The sequence below is a fragment of the Eurosta solidaginis genome, chromosome 3 (assembly GCF_040869045.1).
Source record: "Eurosta solidaginis isolate ZX-2024a chromosome 3, ASM4086904v1, whole genome shotgun sequence".
NCBI lineage: Eukaryota > Metazoa > Arthropoda > Insecta > Diptera > Tephritidae > Eurosta > Eurosta solidaginis.
In genome coordinates, this window is record NC_090321.1 from 208,102,786 (window position 1) to 208,123,403 (window position 20,618).

The 20,618-nt window shown below is 32.9% G+C and overlaps 2 protein-coding genes across 8 annotated transcripts in view; one reads left to right on the forward strand and one right to left on the reverse strand.

The window, feature by feature from the left end:
- Nucleotides 1-20,618, forward strand: part of Roc2 (Regulator of cullins 2) — a 240,449-nt gene that overhangs the window by 15,278 nt on the left and 204,553 nt on the right. The window lies entirely within an intron of this gene.
- Nucleotides 1,188-20,618, reverse strand: part of Tret1-1 (Trehalose transporter 1-1) — a 41,366-nt gene continuing 21,935 nt past the window's right edge. For 6 of the 7 annotated variants that reach the window (XM_067774930.1, XM_067774932.1, XM_067774929.1 and 3 more), the window contains exons 6-9: nt 10,539-10,664; nt 8,957-9,742; nt 8,601-8,886; nt 1,188-7,967 (exon numbers count right to left, since the gene is read on the reverse strand). In XM_067774930.1, coding sequence (XP_067631031.1) covers nt 7,780-7,967; nt 8,601-8,886; nt 8,957-9,742; nt 10,539-10,664 — 1,386 coding nt within the window. In that variant the 3' untranslated portion in view covers nt 1,188-7,779. Of the gene's footprint in view, nt 7,968-8,600; nt 8,887-8,956; nt 9,743-10,538; nt 10,665-11,833; nt 12,010-20,618 lie in introns of those variants that run through there. The other variant, XM_067774934.1, reaches the window with a different exon arrangement.

Consider the following 20,618-nt stretch of genomic DNA (forward strand, 5'->3'; position numbering starts at 1 on the left):
GATTCCATACTACAGTATTTTGTGGAAAATACAAAGAAATATACATATATAATTTAAAAAATAAATAAATGTGAGGCGCGATAACCTCCGAAGAGATTTTAGGCCGAGTTTCTCTGCCAACTTGCGTCGTGCTCCTTTTAATTTTTCCTACGAAATTGGTGGGATGGGACCTACATGTTTTATGCTGACTCCGAACGGCATCTGCAAGGCAGATAAAATTCACTAAGAAACTTCATGGCAGAAATATACACGGAGTGTTTGCCAAACACTGCCGAGGGGCGACCCCGCTTAGAAAATTGTTCTGCTAATTGAAAGACCTTGTTTCTAAAATTTTGATGTTGCTTTGCCTGGGGCGTGAACCCAGGATCTTCTGTGTGGTAGGCGGAGCACGCTACCATCATACCATAGCGGTCGCCTATATAATTTATGTTCGATTAATTACGCTTTATTACTGCTATTAACCAGGTGCTTATTTCTCACAATAAACAGCTGTTGGTTTTGGTGGTACCTGATTGGGGATTTTTTTCAACTCCACCTCACTCGATATGCAATGTAGGATATCAACTGGAGAAAAGTGTTGAATATTCATTTGATAACAGTAAATTTCTCAAAATTGGATAGGATAATAATTGGAAAATAGCAAAGACGTTGGAAATCAACTCGAAAACTTTTAATTTTACAAAATTTCTCAAAGGTTGGATAGTGTTTGGAGATTGAAGTTGGATATCAACTCGAGAACTATCTGGTTTAAGAATAATTAAACAATGATGTTGGATATCGCTTCCGGAACTAGATATGTATTTCGCTGGAGAATTTTTTTCCATGTTTGTTGGGTAAACAAAACCCAGCTGTTGCCATATCTACAAATTATCTAGATAATAAAAACACCAACGTTGCCGCACAAAAAAGCATACCCCAAAGGCGGCCTTAAACTGTGACTGAAAAACTGCTCCAGTAGGCATTCTGGAGTTTAAATTTGACAGAGTTTAAGCAAGCTAAGTTAACCAACCACTAATAAACCGGGCCCTAGTGTGGAAAATACTTTTAGGCGCGTTTTACAGGATCTTATTTTATTTTTTGCTAATGTGCTTCCGCTGTATAGCCCGTATAATCATTTTCTATTCCTGTTGGCACTGTCTATATAGTGTATAGTACTATATAGTGTATGTTAATAATCAATGCATTGCTTTCCGTCATTGTACGCTTTATTTAGGTCGGTCTACAGACCGTTCATATAAGTATTTAGAATATTTCTTTTCGAATTTTTTTTTTTACAATTATGTACTTAAAAAATATATAGTATTAACATATAAACATAACTAACTAATTAAATTGTTTTGTTTATATTAAAACTGTCCACTAAATTAATTTTCTCATGTTTTCGCTTTTAATTCGTTTACACTTTTGGTTTTAACGATTAAGGTCCAACTTATTCATAATTTAATACATATAAATAAAAGTACTAACAAACTAATAATAATAATTTATGAAGAAAAATATTTATATAATTTCAATTAAAAACAAAATCTACAACTATATTTTTTTTACTAACTACAAATAACACAATTACATATTTTTCTATTATTATTAATTTACTAGTTTCTTTTGTTTTAGGGCTTTTTTTCATACATATCAAACAATTGCCAGTAAACTGTTAGAGAAGAATCTATGACATCACAAAAAAAAAAAAAAAAAAAAAAATTAACGGCTATTAGACTAAATCACATTCAAAATATCAGAATATTATAAACAAATCTCATCTTATACATACTTTCTTACATAGCTACAAATCTATTTATTCTAATTGATTACATTCTAATTTTCACTTCTTACATTCGCTTTGTCCGTCAAATTCTTCTTCTACACCTTTTCCAGTTTAAGTTCAGAAATTTACAATTCAAGTTCAGAAAATTGCAATTCAAGTTCAGAAAATTACAATTCCAGTTCAGAATTTCCAATTTAAATTCATAAATTTACAATTCAAGTTCAGAAATTTACAATTCAAGTTCAGAAAATTACAATTCAAGCTCAGAAATTCCAATTTAAATTCAGAAAACTACAATTCAAGTTCAGAAAATTACAATTCAAGTTCAGAATTTTCAGTTCATGTTCAGAAAATTACAGTTGGAATTCAGGAATTTATAAGTGGGGTGTTATTTTCAAAAGTTATTTTAATCAATTAATATTATACTTATATGTTACTTGCGGAAGTGTTGATGCTTCGTTGACCATGTTGCCAAAATGGTGGCTTGGGTATAGTGTACCCCAAGTTTTCTTCAAGGTGTGTACATCCCGAACCTTGAAATCAGATGGAGGATAATTCTTTCCAACAAGTGCATGATGACGCTACGGCCAAGAAAGTACTTAAGTCGAAACAGCAGTTTGGAAACAGCGAAAGGGAGAGACCTCCACAGAGTTGCGAAGGTGGAGGAAGACTTGACCTCGCATTGTGCTCCCAATCGCCGTCAGTTACCGCGAAACAGGGAAAGCTGGCATGATTTGTTACGAAACTGCAAAAATCGCGATTAAGTACCAATTCATGATGAATGATGATGATGGCGGATAAGTTGAGATATTTTGACATATGACGCCAAGATCTATGCAGACAGTACCTATACGTTACTTCCGGGAGTGTGGACGCTCCGTTGACTGTTTAAGTGGTCATATCTTCGTCATCACTGCTGTCATACTCAGTGCAGGTCAATGGTTGTGACGCTAAGAATATAGCTGGATGGCATTGCAATTGCTTCTTATGATCGAGAGTTTTTTTCTTCGCTATCGCGCAAAATTGATTTAAACGAGTTAAGATGTCCAATGCTTCCTTAACACATAGATACCATCTTACATACATTTATTTCCATTCGATGAAAAAAAAAAAAAATACCCGACAAATTTTCTGAACTTGAATAGAAAATTCTGAACTTGAATTGTAATTTTCTGAACTTGAATTGCAATTTTCTGAATTTAAATTGTAATTTTCTGAACTTGAATTGGAAATTTCTGAATTTAAATTGGAATTTCTGAACTTGAATTGTAATTTTCTGAATTTGAATTGTAAATTTCTGAATTTAAATTGGGATTTCTGAACTTGAATCGTAATTTTCTGAACTTGAATGGAAAATTCTGAACTGGAATTGTAAATTTCTGAACTTGAACTGAAAATTCTGAATTTGAATTGTAATTTTCTGAACTTGAATTGTAAATTTCTGAATTTAAATTGGAAATTCTGAACTTGAATTGTAACTTTCTCAACTTAAACTGGAAAAGGTGTAGTTCAGACACTGGCCCATTAGTACTTATATAAGAGTTACAGTGTTTGCTCTACTAAATATTTAACCTCCTCGCTTCTTATATACAACCAACTGTAAATATTTGAAATTTGCTAATACATTTTAAAAATACTTTTTCGAGTTGATAACCTTTTGTAAAGCTAGCTTAAAATCTTTAGGGCAATCACTGTTTTCTAGTAAAATTTAAATTGGCATTTCTACCCGGTTAATAAAAATTAAGTTTTTATTTTAAAATCAATTAAATTTTTATACCAATTTTGCAATATCTGTTTTTTTTATTTTACTTTACTGTATATACATACATAACTAATTGAATTAGCTTGAGCTGCCAACTAGTCTTATCTTTCGTTTCTGCCTGAAACAACAACAAAGAAAACTAACAGTGTTATAGGTGTGTTAAAGTAAAGATACGGCAAAGCTAAAATTCTTTCCTCCCTACTGACAATACTGCAAAATAACCGGGCAATAAACTTGGCGAAAAGGGCTTTTGTAAAGTGCTTTTGAATTCAGAAAGCTGCAACTTATAATGTCAGAAGTGGAATTCATTAGATTCAAATAATTAAATAACATACCTTCAAATGAATAAGAATATTGACAGTTGTCAAACAAAACATAAATATCATGTATATTTTTTATCACTGATTTTATGCTCATAATATTATTTCCAGCAATATTTCAGCAAGCCAATTTTTGACGTGATCCCAAAAGCTATTCACAAAAGAGATATAGAAGAGAGCACAAAAATTATTATTATCATTAAACGTGGAAGCACTGCGACCTTTGTGTATATCTATTGCATAACCTTTCAGCCTAATTTTGTTTGTGGGGGCTTTTAATGTATTTAAATACCTCGTCAGGCATTTTTCCCCATATCACATAAGGATTAAGAGTCACACCACCTAGATGGGAGAGTCTCTGCATTGCCAGAGCGATGCATTCGCAAAGAATGTGAGCCGGTGTTTCATCCTCCAGCTCACAGAAATGACGTATTTGATCGATTTCGGATAGATTTAACTTACTTAGGTGATATCGTAGCCTACAGTGTACCGTACGAGGGTTGCTATTTATATTTTGAGCCTTTCCAACACTGTTTACCGGCGCCATCTGACGTTTTCAATTAAAAGTTTGAAGGTTTTAAGATTAACCTTCTTCAGAAAATTTTGACATTTGAGCACAACTTGTGTTGTTTACACTAACTTAAAAATTGTATCTTAGCGAAAAAATGGAATTAACTCGTGAAAATTTTCGTGCGATGATTTTTGCGACTTTCCACTTGGATTATCAAGACAGGAGTGCTTTGAACAACTTACTTCCACTTTTGGTGATGAAGCCCCATCCTTTGCCACCGTGAAACGCTGGTATAACGAATTCCATCGTAGCCGCCATTCGGTCAGGGACGAAAGTCGTGAAGGTCGTCCAAAATCAGTTGTGCAACAAAACATTGACGCTGTGCGCGAACTTATATTGCAAGATCGCCATACGACTTATCGTGAGATTGAGGCATCTCTGGGCATTAGTATGACGAGCGTCAATAAGATATTGCATGAACATTTAGCTGTAAAAAAATTTGTTCGCGTTGGATCCTGCATAATTTGACAAAAACTCAATCCTCAATACTTCAATCGGAGTGGAAAAAGTGCTACGAAAATTAGTTTGAACGCATGGAAAAGTGTATTGATATCATGGAGAATACTTCGAAAAACAAAAAGCCATTTTCGATAATAAATTACTGTCTTTTCATTATTAGGCTCAAAATATAAATAGCAACTCTCGTATAGTGCCCAATGAGAGTTCGTAGGTCCTCCCTACCTAGATTAATGAGTTTGGCTGATACTTTCGTTGACCGGAAGTATAAACAGTTTGGTCTGTCTTTGCCCTGGGCAGCCAATCCAGTGACGTTTCAATTGTTTTATTTCCCAGTTACTTATTATTTCCCTAGTGTAGGGTTGGTATTATTTTTATTTAACTTTGTGTTTAAGTTACTTTGAACTTTGTAATTTTAATATGTTTTATCAATATTTTAATTTTCAATATTGATTTTTGAATTATCAAGAATTTTCATGATATAAAATTTGGATTCGATAGATAGATAGGGTGCTGTAGCACCCTGCTTGGCTAGGTAATCTGCATGTTCATTATCTTCATGTACCTGATGTCCGGGAACCCATCCTAACAAAACTGTCAGATCAAGGGAAAATATTCAGATGTGAAAATAATTTACTTTTTTTACTAAGATATTAATCACTCAACTACCAAGGTCGCTAGTCTGGAGGTTATATAATTTTTGCACCCGTTTAATTTTTACCTACATATTTGTATGGAGATTCATGCCAAAACGACACATTTACATTTACATTTTTAATAGCTTATAATCCATTTTTTGCGTAAAACAACTAAATAGGAAGTTAAATTTTAATTCTGCAAACTCCGAATGCCTATTTATTGGCAGAAGCCCCTCTTACTTTACAAATGATATGCCGCATAATTTAATAATGAACTAACGTCCTAGGATCAATACAATTGGTACAACGCTTTACAACAGTAGTGTACTTCGTACCAGAAGATCTGCTTTAACATTGGCGGTACAGCTTCGTCTATTAACTTTAAGGCACTAAACACTGTAAATTTGTTAATTATGGTTTCAGTTTATGTTAAAACTAAAATATTGCCCAATAAAAGGGTATTCACCATATTTGTATTACTCCTATATTGCTACTATAGGCTAAGTACACTCACAAACATCAGAGTGCCGATGTCATTGTGAATTCATACAAGTGGCGAATGTTTGGCAAAAACGTTCACAATAGTAAACAGCCTGGATCACCTGTTAAATCGCTGTTCGATTACTTAAATCATTTGCTCAATAGTGTTTTACAAAAAATTTTTAAGACGACTGGTATATTGCGTTATTTACATATTTTGAAATGTTTGCTTAACATTTTAAGAATTAATATTAATTAAATGTTGGTTTTCAACACAAATGAGCAATACATGGCACTTCAATTTTTTAACCGCGAGGAGCAAAAAACAAATCTTTCTTCCATTCTCTGGCCATTCGCGACAGCCGTTCTCCCTGTCAGCAATTATTTGACAGGTAGGTATGGCAATGGAGGAATAGAAAGATTTTTCACTTGTATGAATTCACAATGGGGAGGGGTTAACAGATAACAGAATTTGTGATCAGTTGATGTTTCTCTGGCTTGTGATATCGAGCATTGTGAATTCATATAAGTGGCGAATGTTTGATAAAAACGTTCACAATAGTAAACATCCGCGATCACCTGTTTAATCGCTGTTCAATTACTTATATTATTTGCTCAATAGTATTTTTCAAACATTTTTGTAGACGACTGGTATATTGCATTATTTAAATATTTTCAAATGTTCGTTTAACTGGCTGCTCACATTTAATCTATTAACTAGATTTTAGAAATGAATAATAATATGTAATCTGATTTTCTGTAGACACATTTAAAAGAAAAGCTGATTTGAAACACAAATAGGCAGTTCATGTCACTTCAATATATTAACCGCGAGCAAAAAACAAACCTTTCTTCCATTCTCTGGCCATTCGTGACAGCCGTTCTCCCTGTCAGCAATTATTTGACAGGTAGGTATGGCAATGGAGGAATAGAAAGATTTTTCACTTGTATGAATTCACAATGGCCGATATATTGCTTTTTAGATGTTTTTGTTTCTGTATTCAATAATCTAATGTACCTAAATTTTAATTTTTTTCTAGTCAGACTTATGCTGCTACAATCACAAAAATTTTGTAGTCTGAACTCATTGCGAGCATTTTCTATTAGCAATATACATAAGAGTATTACATAACATACATATATGGTGTTCACAATTAATACATTTGTATAATCTGGGTAAAGATATTTGGCTGTAAATTGTAGTATATATCGCACGTTTTATTGTAAACATATACAAATCAAAAAGTTCATGTTTCGAGACTTTACCCCAAAATAGCCGTCTATTAACATTATGATCACATATATAGAATACCTGAAGTACCAAAATAGACCCCTTATACATAGCTGTTTTTGAATCTCATTTTTATAATGAAAATTATGGAAAAACTTTAATTTTGGACTACCTCTGGTTCCAATAAAGCGAACGATATGTAAAAACTTTCTTTCATTATTTAAATAAATAAAAAAAAATTAGTTTTGCTGGTATTTATAAAAGTTACAAATAATACAAAATTATATAATTTTTATACTTAAAATGTTTTATTCAAATTTATCAAAAAATGTCCAGCCAGCTGTACTTGTCATATCGGGACAATTGAGGAGGTTAATATCTTAACATATTTTAAGGCACTTAAAAACTAATATTTGGTTTTATTCTCACATTCCTACACATATTCATTAGTGTAGTATACATATGTATGTATATAGAACTTATACGTTCGTGTTCATATGTGGCGCATACGTTCTACGTATGCCAGTACTTGAAAAGTAAAATCTTTATCAGCTATTTACATATTGAAGGATAACGGTTTCATATTCGCTACTGATGACATACGACGCACACGTCCCATCATTTTACGTTCAATATCTTCAAGAGTTTTGCCTTGCGTCTCTGGCACATATAATATCACAAAGAATAAGCCCATCAAACAAATGGCACCGAATAGCCAAAACGCACCATGCGCTCCCATTATATCTGTAAATGAGATACAAAAATTTGGCTGTTAGAGAGTTAACTTCATATGTGAGTATATAACGAAAACGCAGTAAAACTAGAATTCCGTATTCCAGCGAATTTCCAAAAGTTTTATTTAAACCACAGCATTTTTGTTCGCCTGAATATTTTCCAAACGTTCGCCTGCGAAATTTGCCCATGAATTTGTCTTGAAACCTTAAACCAGTATTGCTTATTTTTTAATAATTTTACTAAAACAATAAAGCACAAGTTGCCAGCTTGTTTTTAAAATTTGACAAAAGTTGACCAACGAATTTTTGTTAACTTAAAATTAATCATTGATTCCACAATCGCCCATGTACCATGTAGCCTACTATTCCCTTGGTGTTACCAATTAGGGCCAGTTAGCCCAATAAAGAAGCGATTGACGCTTGAAGGCGCTTGTTGGAGCGACATGACCGTTTGAACGGTTAAGCACCAATTAAGTAAGTAATTTCCTAGCGAATTCTCAAAATTTTATTTCAAACTCCAGCAATTTTTCGTTCGTCCGAAAATTCGCTACAAAAATTCGACAACGAATTCGTCTTAAAGTTTTAATCCAATTGATTATTTCGATAAAAATAAGCCTGTGACACAACACTGTAGCGCACTTACCAATCATATCTTGGAAAGTCTTCGTCACAATGAAAGTACAGAACCAGTTGAAAGCTGTAGCTACCGATGCTGCCGAACCGCGTATCTTTGATGGCAATATTTCACCCATCATTAACCATGGAATCGGACCAAAACCGAGTGAGAAGCCGACTACATAAATAACAAAACTGGCCAATGGTAACCAACCAACTTCGGAAACATCCACGCCGGTGTTTTTGCAATAGAAGAAACCGCCCAGTGTGAATAACGATATAATCATGGCCACATCGGAGATATAAAGTAAAATCTGAGAAGAGAGAGATAGAGAGTTAATAATGATATCAAGAACCTGTTACTATCAGTCGATTTTAACTCACCTTACGTCCCAGCCGATCAATAAGTACAGTTGCCATAAAAATTGCAACAAAATTCACTACACCCACAATTATCGTACAAACGTTGCCATCAATTGAGGATCCTGCTTCTCTAAATATCATTACTGTATAGAAAATCACAGCATTTATACCGCTCCACTGTTGAAAGAACATCAAGCCCAGCGAAATTGAGAGAGGCTTCAAATTATTACGTTTCAACAATTCCATCAATTGATTATTCGATGAATGGCGATCAGATTGAGCCTGGGTACGCAGTAAACCTTTTAATTCTGGCTCAACATCAGCTTGTTTACCACGTAACCATTGTAGAGCACGGCGTGCACGATCTTCACGCCCACGTGAAACATACCAACGTGGCGTTTCTGGTATCAAGAACATGAGTATGAGAAATGGTATGGGTAATGTACCACCCAAAAAGGCTAATTTAGACCAATCCATATATGTGCCAGCCACGAAACACATTAATATGCCAATATTACCGAATGCTGTGGGTAATAGACCCAACAAGCCACGCACCTCAGGTTGTACCGTTTCACCTAAATACACTGGCAATGAGAGCGATGCAATACCCACACAGAAACCAGCGAGCGCACGACCAGCGAACACCATAGCGACGTTGACGGCGCAAGCGATTAATAGCCATGAAATGATGAATGGTACAGCTGTGGCGAGAATTGTATTACGTCGACCGATGTATTCAATGAAGGGGCCGCCAGCAATGCCACCAGCTAAGCCAGCTAAAGGCATAAGACCGCCTACCCAAGAGGCCTGCAAGTAATAAAATGGGAAAAGGAAGATTTGTTTAATTTCACATAGTTATCTATAGAATAACAGTGCCGGGTTATGAAGATTATGTACTTTAAGAGTCGAACTAGTCTCACAAGTAGTAATTGTATTTCGTAATCAATTCCTTTAGGTAGTACATAACAAAGGAATTGATTACTTTGTTAATAAAGTCAAAAGTACTTTCGAAACTACTCCGTTTTCTTATTTTCATGTCGATTAATTGAATTTCGTTGGTTAAAATAGAGATTTTATCTCAATGTCATTACTGTTTGTAATTACTAATTAATGTAATTATAATGTAATGACATTAATCACTTTCTAAACTAATGACTGAAGACTTTGCAGGAAGCAAAATTATTTGCTGTAGACGAAAAGAGTTGATTATTGTTTGCAATTAATGAGTAATGTAATGGAATTAACCCAAACCCAAATAAAAGCTCAAAATCCTATTGTAAAAATTAAAAATAAAGTCTAAAATTGCTGGGTAATGAAACTGTAATGTAATGGAATTAACCCAACTTATAAAAACTAATTATTGGAAATAATTTTTGAGGCATTTAAATGTTATTTGCTGCAAATTAACAACAATGTAATTTAGTTAAATTAGCTAAAAAAGTACTTTTAAAGGAATGAGAAACCTCTAAAAATTACTTTTTTACCTACTTTTAAAGAAATTGAAAACTATTTACTATAGTTTCTTTGCAATTACTGACTAATGTAATATAATGTAATTGCATTAACCCCAACTCCATTGAAGTGCTTATGTTCCATAACTTACCTCTTGTGGTGTTACATCGAAATTCGTGTAATTTCGATCAGTCATAGAGACCAGAGCGGGAGATGTATAGGCGGATGAGAAACCAACAACCAATGAACCCAGAGAAACGCTCAGAGCGGCGAGTACCTGAAAGAAAAAAATATTGCAAATTTCGATTAAAGGAAGAACAAAGCCAATCTAAGCTAAACTATTAAAAAAAAAAAAACTCTTGACGCAAAAAATTTTTGTAAAAGTACACTGGTGTCAAAAATAATAGCACAATATTGGCAAGATTTTCGAAATTTATTTTTACACAAATAAATGTTAAGCTGTAGCAAAAAACTACAGCTGTATTCGAAATTCTGAAAACAACATTTTTTCTGATGTAGAATTGGTTTGCAGAAAAAATTTAAATATTCAAGGCACGGTTTTCCGGTGATAGATTTTCAAAACAATTTTACTAAAGAATTAAAATGTGTATCTACTTTTTCGAGTTCTTAGTAAAAAGAAAAAAACAAACAATGAAACAGAAAGTTAAAAAAAAAATTTAAAATTTTTCTAAATTTGTTTAACATCTTTTTTGAAAGTTTTGAAAACGTAAGATTTTCCATTTTTATATTTTCTACTTTTCTTGACTTTTTAAAATTTTTTATATTAAAAAAAATTAAAAAACATATTTCAAAAATTCTTATGAAAAAAACGTAGTGAAAATATTTTAATTTTTAGCAACATAATTTTCATTTTTATATTTTCGACTTTTCTTGAGTTCTTAAAATTTTTATATATAAAAAAATTAAAAAACATATTTCAAAATTCTTATGAAAAAAACGTGATTTTTTTGCAACATATTTTTCGAAATTCATATTGAAAAAACGTTTTGAATGTTTTGAAAATTTTTCAATAAAAAATTAAAATGTTCAATACATTTTTATTAGATTTTTCATGACACTTTCAAAATTCTTACTAAAAAAGCTTAAAAAATATATATATTTCGAAATTAATAAAAAAAAAAATATTTTATGAATACATTTCCAAAAATTTTGAATAAAAAATTAAATTGTTCAGTACACGTTGCTTCGATTTCTCTTGACTTTTCAAAAACTTTTATAAAATAAAATTTTACTTATTAAAAGTTAATAAAAATTTTGCAAAGACATTTTTTGAAATACTTCTTTAAAAAAAAAAACTGAGTAGAAATGTTTCGAAATTTTGTTTAATAAGATCACACATTAAGTAATCGTTGGCCTACTATTTTTGTCACCAGTTTGAATTGATACTGCGAAAGTAGGTATTGAAAGTATTCTATCTCACTCCACCTGATGATGAATATTATGTGGCTTCGGTTGGTTCTCGGGCACTGTATAGGACGTGAACGTGTCCGCACGCACAAGTATCTTCATTTTGAAGTTATTTGCAAAATATATATTATATATCTCACTAAAATTTCGAACCTATATTTTTAAATTTATTTTTGATACAAGCGTAGTAGATCAAAAACGTTTCTTACGATTAAAAATCCCATCAGAATAAATCTATCTTCGAATTTTTCGAACTCAAATCAGAATGTTTATTAAGTGATCTTCACAATGGCTCAATCCACACTAAAAGCAATAACGACAATCTCTAATTAATATCTGAGTTGCATTTTTCGATTAGTATTTAAAAAGCTCTACTTCGCAAATATTTTGTTTGAGTTTGTATTCTAGCTGCCTTATGTTTTGTTTGTATGAATTAAGCGGGAATGGGGGCATTCTTTTAAATGTATGAAAACATTTATTTGAAGCAATTTTTACAATCCGACAACTGTTTCGATTATACCTTGTACATCTCTTCAAAGCCTTTTCTCCTGGGAATAGGAATGGTTATAAACTCATTCAGCCACGTCATGCCTTAGTTGTTATAAACATATCTCAATTGCCTTCTTTGCATATTTTATTTTTTACACAGTACATACTTCGTATATTATCATGTGTCGAAGTCAACGCGAATTCAGTACCAGGTGTTGTTATCCCAACAGCTGATTGCTTCTTCTTGATTATTTTTCATACAAAGCCTTGTACTGCAACATGTCAGTTAATCGGAATCAATGAAAATTTTCTTTTGACTTGACATTCTTCTGCACGGCGAATTGGTTGAATTCGCTCTGCCACCACCTGGTATAAATTCGCCTTGGTCGAAGTTATGCTTTTCGTTATTGGCAGGTTTTTAAAGAAATTGGTATTTTGATTTGTTCTATATCAAGGCGAATTCAGTAGAGGTGGTGTTATCCCAACAGCTGATTGCTTCTTCTTGATAATATTCCATACAAAGCCTTGTACTGCAACATGTCAGTTAATCGAAATCTATGACAATTTTCTTTTGATTTGACATTCTTCTGCACGGCGAATTGGTTGAATTCGCTTGGCCACCACCTAGTATAGATTCGCCTTGGTTCTATATATAGAAATAAGAAGAATTAAACAGTGCTGTCTATTTGTATGAATTAAGCGGGGATTGCCATCATTGCTTTTAAATGTATGTATGAAAGCGTTTTTAATTTATTTAATAATTTGGGACAACTTTACAACCACTAAGGCATGTCTTTGCTGAATGCGTTTTTAGCACTTCAACCATCGTAGTAGTGTGGGTTTGAATCCCACTCCCGGGAGAAAAGGCCTTTTTACAAGATATGTATAATCGAAGCACCTGCCGCCTTGTCCGTCCTGATGTCAGGTTGTTTAAATTTTTCCCAAATTATTGAATAAGTCTTTCGGTTTATTCTTGTTGTTCCTGGTTGCCTTTTTGTAGGATTTGCTGGCTTACATCAATACAAATTTAATATAATATAATCAAATAAGCATACCGTTTGACATATATATATATATATATATATATATATATATATTAGGGTGGGTCGAGTTGTATGAACGTTAACCGATATAGCGCCATCGATTTTTCGATAGGATTTGGGCTCGGGAAAAAAGTTTCACTACGCATACCCAAAAAAATAAATGTCGAGCCTGCGAAATATCATTTTTTTTTTTCCTTTTTTCGACTTTGATTTTTAAGGTTTTTTTCATGACCTACTAAAAAAATTTTCATATGAATTTTTTCAAAAAAGATTTATTTTTTTTTTTCAAAAAACTGTAATCGCCAACGGACATTTTTGGGTCGGATAGGGTATACATGATAATTTTACAATCAAATTAAATTTTTTTTAGTAGAGCATGAAAAAAACCTTAAAAATCAAAGTCGAAAAAAGTCAAAAAAATTAAATTTCGCAGGCCCGAAAATTATTTTTTTGGGTATGCGTAGTGGAAATTTTTTTCCTGAGACCAAATCCTGTCGAAAAATCGATGGCGCGATATCGGTTAATAAATCGACCCACCCTCGTATATATATATATATATATAGGGTGGGCCAAATTTATTGTTGAAAAGGCACATCCAGTTTCTGAATCTATGGGACATACTGAGTAATATTGTACATGGAACCATAGGTCTGAAATGAATTTCGAGCCTCCCTAATTTTGTTAGAAAATTTTATATCCCATCCGAATAGCGGCTCTCACAAATAAAATACATGCAAATAAATGTCAAATTCGGTTTCGGATTGGGATATAAAATTTTCTAACAAAATTAGGGAGGCTCGATATTCATTTCAGACCTATGGTCCCATGGACAATATTACTCAGTATGACCCATAGATTCAGAAACTGGATGTGCACCTGAAGTTTTTTTCCCATTTTCTCCATACAATTTGACCCGCCCTAATTTATATATATTTTACAAGGGCTACCTTTAATTTAAATGATTTGGGGTAGGTCAGCCAACAACTAAAAAAAGCGCAGATAATCCCGCTGCTGATTGAACAACACCAAAGCATCTCTATCTTTACCTATGCCTCTAGTTCTACTCGTTGCACTGTTCACTTTTCCAAAACGCTTGAACTACGATTTATATGCTAATTGACAAAAACCCATGTCGCTGTGATTTTCAAAAATTTTATTAAATTTGTAACTTGCGTTCCCCGTTCATACTCTTGTTTCATCAATGTTCCTTAATGGATTTAAAAATGTGGGCGTGGTTATAGTCCAATTTTGCCCATTTTCAATACCAATACTATCCGATTTCCTTTCACAAATGCAATCCCCCACTATACGATTAAATTTATCATACTCTGTGTAAAGGTATAATTAAATGACGCGTTCGCTTGCAAATTTTTAAAAAGTAAAGTTTGAATCACACTTAGGACTGTTTTCACAATATTTGACTAAACACATTACTTTTCAAAAAACGTTCGGTGATCTGTCAGTTAAAGTGCCAGTTAGCGTCAAACGAAGATGGTAAAAACTGTACTTAGTTCACATTAACAAAACATGTTTTGTACCAACCATGCCCATGAAGAGCAAAGAATTTGAGTTTATTTTGGATTCCCCTGCATTTTATATTGAAATTCAAAATTGAGACCTACATACGTACTTGAAATTATCAGCTCTACATAGTTGCGTTTCGGTGATAGACTATGAAAGATTATCTGGAAACTTAATTTTTTCAGTATCAATTCAAAGTCTAGTTCATTATTGAGTAATTTCAAATCTGAATTCAAAGTCAAATGCAGTGTTATCATTTTGTATGGTTTTTGTGTGTTTATTTTTGGCCTAAGCGCAGTTTTTTTTTTTGAAATGAAAATTATGCGTCATAAGCAGCATTCAAGGTGGCCACTTTGGTCTATTTGTACTAAAACTGGTGCTTTTGCATATTTGGGTCCTTTTTATTTGTTCTAAGACAGAACGTTTTTGAAACGTTAGCCGATATAGGGTGTTATTTCCGTCAGGCGTTCATGTTGTAGAATTTCACCTCTTCCCAAATCAACGCAATATTCTTAGCGCAAAAGGATTAGTTTAGCCAATTGTTTGGATATCAACACCACAGAAGAGGCAGTCCTTCACGGGGATTTGTATGCATAAATACGCATATTTCTATTTCATCGTTGCATAGAATTAAAAAAATATTTGTGCTTTTTTACCTGAGTTTGGTACCTGAAAAAATGTGGTGTTTCAACCGTGGTTAGAAGTCATTAGTACATACGTACTCGTATGGTATATAGGGTTACCACTAGCAACCGAGGTGCTACCAGAACGCATCGCATATACATGTATTATTCGTGAAAACACTTTTTTTAATTAGGAAATCTTAAATTAATTGTGTAAAAAAAACTATGTAAAACAAATTCGAAAACTTTTTCGAAAAAATTGTAAAATTCTAGATATCTTCCTAACAAATTCCAAATTTTTATTAAGAATAGTATGAGTCTTAAATCTATCAAAACTCCCATTGATTTTTGGAAATTTAATTTATTTTTTGGATGAAAATTTGTGGCACACTTTGAAAACAAAATATACAAAAACAATTTCGTATTTTGAGACTTCAAACGGGTACTTTGTTACGATAAAATGCTACAAAACTGCATACTGCAAAGTTTTCAAAATCTGAAAATATGAATTGGAAAATATGCATGCGGTTTTTTAAATATTACTTGAATTCCGCATTGTTCAAAATTCAGTAATATAGTGTTTTTTATATACAATTCAAAAGTTTTTTAAATCTCCAAATTTATGTTTGGAAATAGTCTATTATACTATTCTGGAATTTCTGATTTCTTTAGATCCGGTTTTAGAAAATGCTTTACATAGTTTTCCATATACAACTCAAAAAATCTCCTTAATTTTCTTTTAAAAGCTCTTGATGAAGATTTTAAAAAATTTTACAACTTTAAAATTCTTTCGATTATGTTTTCGAAACTCGTTTATATAGTTTTCGATATACAACTAAAAATTTACCTCAAACTTTAAATAAAATATTGTACATTTTTATAAGTATTTTCAAGAACTTCTCTAATATTCGAATTTTTCCAACTCGTTTTCGAAATTTCTATACATAGTTTTCGATGTTTAATTCAAAATTTTTAAAATTAAAAAAAATCTAAGTACCTATTTATGTAGACTTTTAAAAGCTTCTCGAAAATTTTCGGAAACATTTTCGAAATTGGGTTATATAATTAAGATTTTAAAAAAATTTTGGAATTTCTGATTTCATTAGAAATAGTTTTCGAAACCGCTTTACAGAGTTTTCTATACACAATTAAAACAGTTTCCTTAAATTTCGAGTAAAAGTTTTAAAGTTTTGATGAAGATTTTCATAAGTCCTAGAAGTTTCAAATCTTTTCGAACATGTTTTCATAAGTCTTTTAGATAGTTTTCGACATACAATTCCTGAAATTCCCCAAAAATCTTAAATAAAACATTGTACATTTTATAGAGGTTTCAAAAACTTCTCTTATATTTGAATTTTTTCCAGAACGTTTTCAGAATTTGTTTACATACTAGTTTTCGAAGTACAATTCAAAAAGTTTTCTAAAATTCTAAATTCATGAAGATTTTTGAAAATTTCTCCAAATTTCGAATTTTTCGTTAATGTTTTCGAATTTGTTTCAAATAGTTTCCATTCAATATTTGAGGTTTTTAAATTTAACGAAAAAAAGAAAATTACTCAAAAATTTGCAAATATATTTTGCTGGTATTATTTTTCAATGATTAACTGTAATCGTAATTGAAAAAGAATTTTGAATTACAATTACGATAGTCGTAATCGTTCTAATCATAATCCGTAAAGCCTTGGTCTGGTTATTTGGGATCCTAGTTCATAGGCAAATGCCCTTCCGAACCTCGTCGCTTTTCGAATATCGTTTGCAGTACATCCTGTATTTTTTCATGTCATCGATAGAGCTCATTAATCGCAACTGATAACAGGCAAAAATTAATTGGCATGTAAATACTAGTAGCTTCCTCTTGCCTTCGTCATTCGTCGTCTTGGTTCAATGTCCATTGATGCGCATCTTATACTTATCACGCTATTTTCGAATGTGCAGTTATTTCAGCCGAAACTGATAACAGCTACTGACCTCATGGAAACTAAAAGTAGGAAGGCAAAAGTAAGCTACGGCATCGGTAACAAAACCAATAACAACAAAAATCAATGATAATTAAATATTAGCAGTAATATGCAGATTGTGCTAGAAAATCGGTTTTAAGCAGATTGGGATTTAAAAAAATTTTGTTTTTTTTTTTCATCAAAAATATAGTTTTGGCAAATTTTTGTTTTTTGTTAACACGTGACTGAACCCCGAATTTTAAAATAATTTTAATTAGTATTCGGTATTAATAAATTATATATGACGCTACGTTTTTGAACCGTTGGTAAGCTCGTTTTGAATGCAACTGACTTTGTGAGCTTTTAGAAAAATGCAGAAAATGCGCAAAGCAGTACATACAAATTAGGTATGCATGCACATATATCAATACTCAAGTGCAATATCCAAAGTCAAGGTAGCAATGTCTTTCTATCCATCAAAAAGTGGATTGGAATGGGCTACTTAGCCGCTAGGAAGGGCAGCGCCTATATGAAAGATCCTTTTCATGCCACTTGCCACTACAAGTCTTTCATTGAATTGCCTTGCTTTATAGAGCATCCCACGCACTTTATTAAATTGGCAACATTATTTATTCGAAGTAATATTTTTATCATTTAACTCATTTATGTAAATGAACAAAGTGTATTTTCATTATACATTTAGTTTATTATACTCAGTTGAACAGAGCTCACAGAATATATTAACTTTGATTGCATAACGGTTGGTTGTACAGGTATAAAGGAATCGAGATAGATATAGACTTCCATATATCAAAATCATCAGTATCGAAAAAAAATTCGATTGAGCCATGTCCGTCCGTCCGTCCGTCTGTCCGTTAACACGATAACTTGAGTAAATTTTGAGGTATCTTGATGAAATTTGGTATGTAGGTTCCTGGGCACTCATCTCAGATCGCTATTTAAAATGAACGATATCGGACAATAACCACGCCCACTTTTTCGATATCGAAAATTTCGAAAAATCGAAAAAGTGCGATAATTCATTACCAAATACGCATAAAGCGATGAAACTTGGTAGGTGAGTTGAGCTTGTGACGCAGAATAGAAAACTAGTAAAATTTTGGACAATGGGCGTGGCACCGCCCACTTTTAAATGAAGGTAATATAGAAGTTTTGCAAGCTGTAATTTGGCAGTCGTTGAAGATATCATGATGAAATTTGGCAGGAAAGTTATTCTTATTACTTTATGCCTGCTTAATAAAAATTAGCAAAATCGGAGAACGACCACGCCCACTTTTTAAAAATTTTTTTTTTAAATTCAAATTTTAAAAGAAAAGTTAATATCTTTACAGCATATAAGTAAATTATGCCAACATTCAACTCCAGTAATGATATGGTGCAACAAAATACAAAAATAAAAGAAAATTTCAAAATGGGTGTGGCTCCGCCCTTTTTCATTTAATTTGTCTAGGATGCTTTTAATGCCATAAGTCGAACAAAAATTAACCAATTCTTGTGAAATTTGGTACAGGCTTAGCTCCTAAGACGATAACTGTTTTCTGTGAAAAAGGGCGAAATCGGTTGAAGCCACGCCCAGTTTTTATACACAGTCGGCCGTCTGTCCTTCCGCTCGGCCGTTAACACGATAACTTGAGCAAAAATCGATATATCTTTACTAAACTCAGTTCACGTACTTATCTGAACTCACTTTGTATTGGTGTAAAAAATGGCCGAAATCCGACTATAACCACGCCCACTTTTTCGATATCGAAAATTACGAAAAATGAAAAAAATGCCATAATTATATACCAAATACGAAAAAAGGAATGAAACATGGTAATTGTATTGGTCTATTGACGCAAAATATAACTTTAGAAAAAAACTGGGTAAAATGGGTGTGACACCTACCATATTAAGTAGAAGAAAATGAAAAAGTTTTGCAGGGCGAAATCAAAAGCCTTTGGAATCTTGGAAGGAATACTGTACGTGGTATTACATATATAAATAAATTAGCGGTACCCGACAGATGATGTTCTGGATCACCCTGGTCTACATTTTGGTAGATATCTCGAAAACGCCTTCACATATACAACTAAGGGCCACTCCCTTTTAAAACCCTCATTAATACCTTTAATTTGATACCCATATCGTACAAACACATTCTAGAGTCACCCCTGGTCCACGTTTATGGCGATATCTCGAAAAGGCGTCCACATATAGAACTAAGGCCCACTCATATTTAAAATACTCATTAACACCTTTCATTTGATACCCATATCGTACAAACAAATTCTAGAGTCACCCCTGGTCCACCTTCATGTCGATATCTCGAAAAGGCGTCCACCTATAGAACTAAGGCCCACGCCTTTTTAAAATACTTATTAACACCTTTCATTTGATACCTATATCGTACAAAAAAATTCTAGAGTCACCCCTGGCCCACCTTTATGGCGATATCTCGAAAAGGCATCCACCTATAGTACTAAGGCCCACTCCTTTTAAAATACCCATTAACACCTTTCATTTGGACCCATATCGTATAAAGAAATTCTAGAGTCACCCCTGGTCCATCTTTATGTCGATATCTCGAAAAGGCGTCCACCTATAGAACTAAGGCCCACGCCCTTTTAAAATACTCATTAACACCTTTCATTTGATACCCATATCGTACAAAAAAATTCTAGAGTCACCCCTGGCCCACCTTTATGGCGATATCTCGAAAAGGCATCCACCTATAGTACTAAGGCACACTCCCTTTTAAAATACCCATTAACACCTTTCATTTGATACCCATATCGTACAAACAAATTCTAGAGTCACCCCTGGTCCACCTTTATGGCGATATCTCGAAAAGGCGTCCACCTATAGTACTAAGGCCCACTCCCTTTTAAAATACCCATTAACACCTTTCATTTGATACCCATGTCGTACAAACAAATTGTAGAGTCACCCCTGGCCCACCTTTATGGCGATATCTCGAAAAGGCATCCACCTATAGTACTAAGACCCACTTCCTTTTAAAATACCCATTAACACCTTTCATTTGATACCCATATCGTACAAACAAATTCTAGAGTCAACCCTGGTCCACCTTCATGTCGATATCTCGAAAAGGCGTACATCTATAGAACTTAGGCCCACGCCCTTTTAAAATACTCATTAATACCTTTTATTTGATACCCATATCGTA